The sequence below is a fragment of the Myotis daubentonii genome, chromosome 4 (assembly GCF_963259705.1).
Source record: "Myotis daubentonii chromosome 4, mMyoDau2.1, whole genome shotgun sequence".
Lineage (NCBI taxonomy): Eukaryota > Metazoa > Chordata > Mammalia > Chiroptera > Vespertilionidae > Myotis > Myotis daubentonii.
This window is the reverse complement of record NC_081843.1, coordinates 90,691,505-90,702,037: the sequence shown is the minus strand read 5'-3', so window position 1 is coordinate 90,702,037 and position 10,533 is coordinate 90,691,505. Positions and strand designations below refer to the sequence as shown.

General features: G+C 44.0%; 1 protein-coding gene across 3 annotated transcripts in view; it reads left to right on the top strand.

The window, feature by feature from the left end:
• The first annotated feature begins 6,493 nt into the window (after positions 1 to 6,493).
• Positions 6,494 to 10,533, top strand: part of MED10 (mediator complex subunit 10) — a 57,295-nt gene continuing 53,255 nt past the window's right edge. Inside the window, exons 1-2 of one of the 3 annotated variants that reach the window (XM_059694671.1) lie at positions 6,494 to 6,705; positions 7,866 to 7,949. In XM_059694671.1, the coding sequence (XP_059550654.1) occupies positions 6,584 to 6,705; positions 7,866 to 7,949 (206 nt within the window). In that variant the 5' untranslated portion in view covers positions 6,494 to 6,583. The remainder of the gene's footprint in view (positions 6,706 to 7,865; positions 7,950 to 10,533) is intronic. The other 2 variants (XM_059694674.1, XM_059694673.1) reach the window with 2 other exon arrangements.

Below are 10,533 nucleotides of genomic sequence, written 5' to 3'. Positions count from 1 at the left end.
ATTGGCTGCCTCATGCATGCCCCCTACTGGGGATGCAGCCTGCTTCCCAGGCATGTGCCCTGACCTGGAATTGAACTGCAATTTCCTGGTTCATGGTTCAATTCTCAACCACAGATCCACACTGGCTGGGCCTAAATTCCATTTTTAGACAGTCAGAAGAACATAAGGAATACCATTTGGGATCATTGAGGGTTCAGTGCAATGATGCGTCATTGGTGTGAAGGTGTGATGGTATATGTCTCAAAGCACATCACTTATGAATTATGTACAACACATACACCATTTGTTTATATTTTTAAAATATTCAACCTTTTGGCTTAACAAGCTTAATATATTCAGTATTTATTACTGTAGAAGCAAAAGTCCTCTCATTTGTTTGTGGAGGTAAGAATATGGACTTTGAAGTTCAGTGGACCAGGATGCAATTTTACCTCTGCACCAACCAGTTGTGTGGTCTTGGCAGAGCACCTACCCATTTAAGCTTCGATTGCCACATTGAAATTGGGGACTAACCATACCTATCCTGGAAGGTTGTTTTGACAATTATGTTTAATATAATAAAATATCTAGTGCAATACTTGGCTATCAACAGATGGCCATTATTATGATTGTTATTTGTCCTAATGTGGTGCTCATGGAAATATATCTCTCAAATCTCTGATTACAGGGCCTGTAATTGACCAAGGGCTGTGATGCTCCACTCTGAGATCTATGGCAGCTTTTACTAGTACTCCAGTGGGCTGCTTCCAGCCAACGACTGAATAAAGCAGGGAGGCTAAAGCTTATTTATCCCGAGAGACCTGGGACTTGCTGATGAGGGATTTGGGTTTGAGGACTCTGTAGAGGTCTTACTGAACTCTCCTTAGAAATGCACTGAAGTCTCTAATGCATCTAGCTTTCCTTCCTTCCTTCCTTCCTTCCTTCCTTCCTTCCTTCCTTCCTTCCTTCCTTCCTTCCTTCCTTCTTTCCCCCTTTCTTTCCTTCTCCCTTCTTCTCTTTCCCTCCCTGCTTCCTCCCTTTTCTCCTGCTCTTGGGGTCAGACCTACATCTTGGTCTGATAGTTCTTCTACATATTTCTGATTTCTTCCCCATTTTATCTAACAGTTTCCCTAAAACTTCCTTACATATTTAATCCCATCTTGGGATCTGACTCCAGAGGACCTGAACTAGCACAAGTAAAACCATTTGCTAGAAGGTTAAGGAGATTAACACTAGTTCTTGTGTCCTAGGCACTAACAAGCATGTCTGTTCAAAGTTGTGTAGACCTTGATTGTGTCCCTTCTTAGTTTCCATCTTTCATACTGGAGAGTCTTAATAGATTTTTACTTAGTTTTATGACAAAATCTGCTTCATTTTGCTTATTTCAGGTGCTCTTTGCTGGGTAGGGTCCTGATTATCTGTCTTTCTTGGTCAGAACCAGAAGCAGGTGTCCCAGGTCCATGTGTGTGCTGATTTTCTGCAAGGTAAGATGTTGTTTTCTGGATCATCACAAATAGAAGAGCATACTGGAGCACCTCATTTCTCTTTGGAGTGTTTAAGACAGACTTAGACTTCAGCTGAAGGTCATTAATTTTTACAGAAAACTATGTGGTATCAGGACTTAAGCAGTGTGCTGAAGGAACTCGTAGGGTGAAAATAGTTATGAAGTCTAAAAAGTTTATATGTCTGTGTTTGTGTGTCTGGATGTATAATTGTCGAAAGAGTTAGATATCTTTTCTTATTCCATTTCTGTGATTTTCCATGTCCTCTCTTGAATTTATGACAAACTTTTCATAGAAATTTGATAGTGAAAGTCAACTGCACACTTCTATTACCTGATTGGTTCACTTGCCAATCTGTAGGCTTTATAAGTGTAATCTCATTTTGTAGTTTTTAAAATACTGTTACACTTTCATTACCCAGAATTCCAAGGTAGAACCACAAATGTTGTATGTAAAAGAAAATGAAGGAAAATCTTACTGTTTCTTAGTACTTAATAATGTAAAAACAAGACACAATTTATAATTTTTGTTGCATAAGTCATGCCCTCTCATTGATATGTGAACCTACTAGAATGAGTAGTGAATCTAATTTATTTGAACATTCATGTGTCAGTGTGGCTCTTGGGGAAAAAAACAATATCAGCATCCTCTACCAGCTAGAATTATTCTGCCTCCCAATTGTCTATTTAGGGAAATTTTTTGGCCCATAGCTGACCATCCATGGTGCAAATTATAGTAGCTTTCTCTTAGGGTTATGAAGAATAAATAAGAAAATCTATATAAATTGCTATTGTCATCAGTATGATCATGATCATGATCATGATCATCATCATCATCATCATCACTATCATTAAAACAACAGAGTTACACATCTTCCCTCTGCTAGAATGGCTAATGTGCTGAAAATCCACAAAGTGAAAAGCAGAAACCAGCTGTTTTGCCCTCTTGGCAGGATAGCTGCATTAAAAAAAAATTAAGCTGAATCTAGTTCTCAGAATAAATTAGAATGAATGGCAAAAAGATGCTCCAAATGGCATCACAAAGGGCCATGAGTGCTGATGGAGCAACAATAATGTGAATGAAAACACACACACCACCCAAAACCAGCCTCCAGATTCCAAGGTCACAAAGATTTAGCAGTAAGGAAATTTCCCAGCGGCAGATCATGTTGACAGAGGGAAAAGAAGGCAGCCAGCTCCACAGTCAGCGGAGCTCAGAGGGCTTTCTGCATGCAGCATCCTACCAGGTACACCTGACTTGCTGGAATTTTTCAGCCTAATTTCATTTACATTTGGAGCCTGGGGTGTTAAAATTTTAAAATGGTTCTTGCAAACAAAGCAACAGTATTTAGGATGTTAAGGGAAAACAGTCACTACTTAGATGTTTGAGGAGGCAAAGGGTGAATTTCAAATGTAGATTTCAGTGGGTTTTGAATGCCTTTTGTTTCAATAGAGAATAGTCAATGGAGCAATAATTTTGGACAACTGTGAGATAAGTGCTTTAGAAATGCTTTTAAAGTCCTGTGTATTCAGTGGATCTCAATGGCTCCATTTGGGATGGTTTCAAAAGTCAGACTTTAAAACCTCAATTTCTGTTCTCTCTCTAGCCAATGCAAATAAGAGGCAAGGGGAAGTAGAAAGTTTATAGAAACGAAAATTGGAGCTGAAATGTAGGTACTGATACCATAATTGCACTCATTATGACCTGACACTAATATCGAATATCGCAGTCACAACGTAGAGCTGGGGCTAGTGTTTCTGAACAGAAGAGGAAGGTTGAATTGTGTCCTGGAAAAAAGATATGTTGGAATCCTAACTTCCAGTACCTCAGAATGTGACCTTTTTTGGAAATAGGGTCTTTGTAGATATGATCGAATTAAAATCAGATCATCAGGGCGGGCTCTAATCCAAAATGACTGGGGGAAAGGGGAAAATTCTGAGACAGACAGGTGGGGAGAAGGCCATGAGGGCATGCAGGCAGAGATCAGGGTGATGCTTTCACAAGCCAAGGAACCCCGAAGATTTCCATCAAACCCCCAGAAGCCAAGGGAGAGGCCTGGAACAGATTCTGCCGTAGTCTCAGAAGGAACCAACCCTGCCAACACCTTGAACTCAGACTTCTGGCCTCCAGACGTGTGAGAGAATACATTTCTGTTGGTTAAGGCCACCTAGTCTGTGACATTTCTTGCAGCAGCCCCAGGGAATTAATACAAGGGTAGCGTAACAGACCAGGATGACTGTTATTAGGCAAGCAAAAGCAGCAGTGCAGATATCTCCACTTCTGTCAGAAACTGGCTCTTGCAGGTGATACAGGCAAGTACAGGAGTAGAGAGAAACAACTCAGTAAATGGTGAAACAACAAACAAAAAACATAGGAAAGAGGCACTGCAGATGAGCCATCAGTCAAAACTGCAGAAGAAAAGGAACACTCGTGCACTGCCGGTGGGAATGCAGACTGGTGCAGCCACTATGGAAGACAGTATGGAGTTTCCTCAAAAAACTAAAAATGGAACTCCCATTTGACCCAGTGATCCCACTTCTAGGAATATATCCCAAGAAAACAGAAACACCAATCAGAAATGATATATGCACCCCTATGTTCATAGCAGCACAATTCACCATAGCTAAGATCTAGAAACAGCCTAAGTGCCCATCAGTAGATGAATGGATTAGAAAACTGTGGTACTTCTACATGATGGAATACTATGCTGCTGTAAAAAAGAAGGAATTCTTACCATTTGCAACAGCATGGATGGAACTGGAGAGCATTATGCTAAGTGAAATAAGCCAGTCAATGAAGGAAAAATACCACATGATCCCACTCATTTGTGGATAATAAAGACCATTATAAACTTTTGAACAAAAATAGATACAGAGGCAGAGCAGCCTCGAACAGACTGTCAAACTACAGTGGGAAGGCCGGGGAGGGTTGCAGGGCGGGGGGGGGGGGGGGTAAGAGATCAACCAAAGGACTTATATGCATGCATGTAAGCATAATCAATGGACATAAGACACTGGGGGGTAGGGGAGGCCAGGGGATTGTCAAGGGCGGGAAAAAAAGGAGACATATGTAATACTCTTTGTAATACTTTAAGCAATAAAACAATTTAAAAAAAAACTGCAGAAGAACCCATTTCTCTTAATTATTCGGAAAGCAAGTTGCTGCCAGATTCTATCCCCACATACAAGAATAACTTCCCGAGGAGTTACATTCATAGTGGAAAAGTAGGCGTTTGGTTTCTTTTTGTTTTTTCCTTTGTCTCCTTTTCCTGTAGCCTTTAAATAATAAAAAATCATTTATTGAGCTAGTTGGCATATACTTGGGACTCTGAGGGATATTTAAGTTTAGATTCCTGTTCTCAAAATGTCTAAAATATAATGGGGAAGCTTAGGTATGAAAAATAAATTTTAATGACAATTCAGGAGATTCAATGTCAAAATAAGGGCAGACAATAGCAAGGACATAAGGAATAGCCACGTGCTACTTACTTCCATGACTGTCTCTAAGCTGACTGGAACTCCAGTGTAAAGTAATACTGAATAGTTGGGGTGACAGTTTCATCATTAAGTCTGCTGCCTTCTGCAAGAGTTTACTATTTATCCTTTATTAGATTCAGGACGTTTCTTTCTATTCTTAATTTTCTCAGAGGTTTCTTTTTTTAATTAATCATGAATTTAGGTTGCATTTTATCAAATGTCTACTTTTTAAATCTACCGGGGGTATTTTTCTTCCAAACTCTTTCATGGACTTAGTTATAGAAAAGATTTGAAGATGTTTAACCATTTGTGCAGTCCTAGGAAAAGGCCGGTAGATCATTGTTATTCTTTGCAATATGAAGTGTGACAGGTTGTATTATCTGAAAATGGCTTCAATAAGATTTTCCATGTTACCTGTTCTTCCAACAATGTGATTTGCTTCTTCCATGGACAGGTTGGGTTTAGGTTCCCTCTCCGGAAATCTAAATGTGCCAAGGCTCTGGTAGAAGTGACATGATGGGACTTCTAAGGCTAGGCCATAAAAGGCAGTACAGCTTCTGCCTGCTTCTCTTGAGCTATGTGCTTCTGGAATCCAGCCACGATGAGGTGAGAAACCCCCAAAAGCCTGCAGAGAGATTAACATGGAGGGGGACCCTGGTCTTTCGTCTACAGGTCAGCTGAGCTCCCAGCTGGCATCCACTATCAACATGGCAGCCAAGTGAGCCAGCCACCTTGAAAGCAGAACCTCTAGCCCCAGTGAGGCCACCTCCACCGAAGTGACAAGGAGCTGTGAATGCCATGCACAGCCCACATTACAGATTTGGGAGCAAATAGGAGGATGGTGGTTGTTTTAAGCCACTAAGTTGTAGGGAGGTTTGCTATAAACAATAGGTACCTGACACATGATAGTTGATTCAATTTGCTTATGTTTTATTTAGGATTTTTTTTCCCACCCACTCTCAGAAGGAAGATTGGACTGTGTTTTCTTTACTTCCTTCTCCCCATCTTGTTATCTGATTTTTCCTATCAAAGTTATACAACCCTTTAAAAATGAGCTGGGATGTGTTCGTTTGTTTAGACAGTCTAATGCAAGAAGCTGTCAGAGATTGATGCCTTTCATTTCTTTAAAAGCGAATTTGCCCACTGACCAGTTTATTGAAAGGTTAGGGTCTATTCTGACTTCCTAGTATTTCTTAAGTTAATTTTTGGTAGTTTCCTAGAAACTTTTCCATATCTTCCAAACTTTCAAAATAACCTCAGGTAACTGTCAGGTCTCATTTTCCTGATTTCCTGACGTGAACAGAGGCTCAGGGACAAGGGAACTTGATCAGGGCCAGTGGAAGCAGAGCGGGGTCTGGCGCTCCTCACCACAGACCCTTTGTGGCCCTTGCAGCTCGCTGGGGAGTCCTGAGGACTGACACCTGGCTGTCCGCTCACCGGTGCCGCTTAGGGCTTCTGGGGCGGGGCCTAGATAAAGCCCGCCCCCCCGCCCCGAGGCGCTCCGGGATCCAGACCCAGCCCCCTCCTCCCGCCCCTAGAGGAAACGGAAGTGGCGGTGGGCTCGGGCGGAAGCAGGAAGCGGCGGAGCCGGACGACGCGAGTGGTGTTGCGGCGGACCGTGGGGCCATGGCGGAGAAGTTCGACCACCTGGAGGAGCATCTGGAGAAGTTCGTGGAGAACATCCGGCAGCTCGGCATCATCGTCAGCGACTTCCAGCCCAGCAGCCAGGCCGGGCTCAACCAGAAACTGTAAGTGGCGGCCCGAGTCCGCCGGCGTTTCCCGGGGCCGGCCGGGCGGCGTCCGCTCGGGGAGCCGGAATGGGGGGCCGGGGATGGGGAACCGGGATCCGAGAGCCGGGAGCGGGGGGCGGAGAGCGAGGGCCGGGCGGAGAGCCTCGTCCTCTCTCCCTGTTTCCTCTGGGCCTGGTCCCTCCCGGACTCCCCCCGCTCCGGGCTGTGCGCTAGGGCGGGCCGCAGCTGCCGCCGGTTGCCCGCCCGCCTCCTCCCCGTTCGGCCTCGCTGGGACCTGGAGGGCCCATGCGGAGACGTTATCGTGCCGGACAATACAGTGTCTGTACTGGTGCCACAGGCGAGGGAGTCACGCTTCATTATCTCAGCCTCTCCCTGCGCACTGGTGACTCCCAGGGTTTCCTCCTGGACTCTGGGGAATTCGGAGCCTGCCTCTCTGCAGAGGGGAGGCGGGCTTCGCTCTGACACCACCTGCTGCAGAGGCCTGCCTGTGGAGGAATTGAAGGCGGGGTGGGGGTGGGGGCGTGAGAAAGGCCGCAGACCGTTTACTAAGTAATATTTTTTGGCAACAGCGTTGTGCTGGCCATAGCGTTAGGCCCTGGCATGGACCGAGGCAAACACGCGAAGAGAATGCTCTGGAGCAGAGCTCCCAGCGTTATAGGGAGGATAGGCATACAGACATGACTGCAACCCTGTGTTACATGCCCAGCGCTGTGGGACTAGCCCCGTGACAGTGACGTAGGAGGGCTCCCCACCAGGGGAACTAAAATTCAGCCAGGTGGTGATGGCATTCCTCCCCCCAGACCTGGAGGATGGGTTCTTAAGCTGGAGCCCACAACCCCATGTGTTCTCTGAAACCCACAGACAAAATCGCATGCGCATCACGGTGATTGTTTTTGAGAGAAGGTGCATGTTTTTCATTAGATTCTCTAGGGGATTGGTTCCTGCCCCCCGGTATTGGCAATTGCCAGTTTAGGAAGCAAATCAACAAAGATCTGAGGATAGTCTGTAATTCCAAATCCTTCCTTGGAATTCTGTAGGTAACCAAAAAGTTATGAGCTGCGTGTGACCCCTGCATGTGGAACGAGCACTTTTGTGGGTGGTGCCCATGGTGTCATGGAGAGCTAACCAAATGCCCCCATTTTTGCCTTTTCCCCCAGGAATTTTATTGTGACCGGCTTACAGGATATTGATAAGTGCAGACAGCAGCTTCATGATATTACTGTACCTTTAGAAGTTTTTGAGTAAGTACCATTTCTGATATTCATTCAAGTATAATTCTTGTTTAATTGTAGTGTAATGATTGCTTCAGTCACCGGTGTTTTAGTGCCTGTCGCCATGTTGTAGGCACAGCCTAGGTGCCTGGAGATATGCCAGTGAAGAAAATAGGCAAATACACCTGCCCACATGGAGTTTCCTGTTCTGATGGGATTAGCAATTTAAAAATCTCAATATTGCCCTAACCGGTTTGGCTCAGTGGATAGAGCATCGGCCTTTGGACTCAAGGGTTCCGGGTTCGATTCCGGTCAAGGGCATGTACCTTGGTTGCGGGCACATCCCCAGTGGGGAGTGTGTAGGAGGCAGCTGATTGATGTTTCTCTCTCATTGATGTTTCTAACTCTCCATCCCTCTCCCTTCCTCTCTGTCAAAAATCAATAAAATATATTTAAAAAAAATAAAAAATTAAAAATCTCAATATTGTTGGAAAAGAGTTACTTGTGAATAGAGGCGTATGAAATAGGAAAAACATCATAGACCCTCAAAGTTTTGCTTAGTTAGAAGGACAGCCATATAACTTTCCTTTTTAACTTTAAAAAAAAAAAAGAGGAAAAAAAAGTAGAAAGTCTTAAGTGGGTTGTATTTTTAAAAAATTATAGCCAGAAACAACCTGAAAAGTAATCTGGTCTAGTATCTCTGATACTGCCCTGGGACTGCTACTTCTGGGAGGTGGAGATATATACACACACACACACACACACACACACTCTGTTGAAAAAAAAGTTTCTTAGGCCAAGTAAGTTTGGGAAGGCAGTTCACGGTTTTCTATAGGAGTTTATATGTGCCTACCACAGTCATGGCCCAGAGAATGCATCCAGGAAATAAACTTCTTACTTTTTTTTTTTAAAATATATTTTATTGATTTTTTTACAGAGAGGAAGGGAGAGAGATAGAGAGCTAGAAACATCGATGAGAGAGAAACATCGATCAGCTGCCTCCTGCACATCTCCTACTGGGGATGTGCCCGCAACCCAGGTACATGCCCTTGACCGGAATCGAACCCGGGACCCTTGAGTCCGCAGGCCGACGCTCTATCCACTGAGCCAAACCGGTTTCGGCACTTCTTACTTTTTTTAATCCAAGCTTTATCACACTGGTTTGGTTATCACACCCCTGATTTCACTGGTGAAGGAACTGATAAGTAACTACAGGGGGCTATTTACTAGTCAGAGTTAAGAGTAAAATCCTGGACTTGTCCTTCCTCAGCCAGTGCTGTTTTCCTGACAGCTTCTTCCTCCTGAAACTGGCTCTGATCTACAGAAGCATGCTAGCCCTTTTTGTGGTATAACTGCAAATGTAAACCACCAATTTCCTTGAACAGTAAAGGAAGAGCTGTTGTTATTTTACATCCCCAGAAGTTAGAGACTCAGCAGCTGTCCACAAAGATAGGACACTCAGGCTGCAGTTTTCACAGGCTTGGCTCCGTCCTTGCCTTTTGGCCATGGAGTCATGTTTTCTCAGCCCCAGTGAGCTCTCTGGCGTCAGGTGGGTGAAGGTCATGCACACGTGTTAAGCTCTGGACTCTCGGTGGTGATGCCGGCGTGTGGAGTGTGGGAAGCTGGAGGCTGCTTTGCCTTCCTCATTAGTGCTCTTCTGGTCATGAGTGTGCGGGATGTGTGTATTGACAGATGCCAGTAACTACTTGAGTCATTAAAGAGGACAAATGAGAGTAAGATGATGGGGAGAGGTTGCTAAAGGACAGGGGGAGTGGGGCCTCAGCCAGCTAAGCCACAGTCCCAGCCCCAGCCGGTGGGCAGAGGGGCAGGGGAGACTCACTTGGGGTATTGGGAATGGGTGGCCTCTGGCCTCTAATAAGCAGTGATGCAAACTGTTAGTCATTTTTGCATGAAGTAGAAGGAGTTTCCAGGCTCACGGTGGCCTTCACATACTTGGCAGACACATTGTGTCTGTAACAAAGATAAAGATGTAAGTCTGGGCCCTTCTGTCCAGCACTTCCTGACCTCACAGGGTGGTGTGTTGGCAGAAGTGGGGCCCAATCTGAATAATATTGCTGTTGAATGGTTGTCTATTTAGGACACTTGAATCTGTAAGGTTTTTTTTCTCTGGAAATGGATGGATTTTGTTTAGAATTAGCCATAATTCTGCTTCCTTCATTCCATCATTTCAAAAAACATTGCAGTACAATGGAATTTCTAGAACTTGTGATTTGTTAATTTTTGCTGTCTGCCATGATTAGAGTCCAGTTTTTATGCCATTAACAGAAACTTAACAGTGCCTTTGATCTGAAGAGATTTTTTTTTTAACTGAAGCATTAAAATACATAAATCGGACTTGGCAATGTGGTGGTGGTAATTTTTGTTTCTTTGTAATGAATAACTCGATTTAATTGAGTGATATGAAGGTCTTCAGGGTACAGAAGTAGGCAGGTGGCGTACAGCTGATAAAATGTGCATATTTGTCTAGGCAGTATGCTTAGTGAAATCTTTGGGATAATGAATACATTTTGGAGACAAGTGTTGAAAATTTCAAGAAACAGTTTTATACTGTTAAATTATTGGAGAGAATCCCTCTCTCTGTTAGATTCAAGTT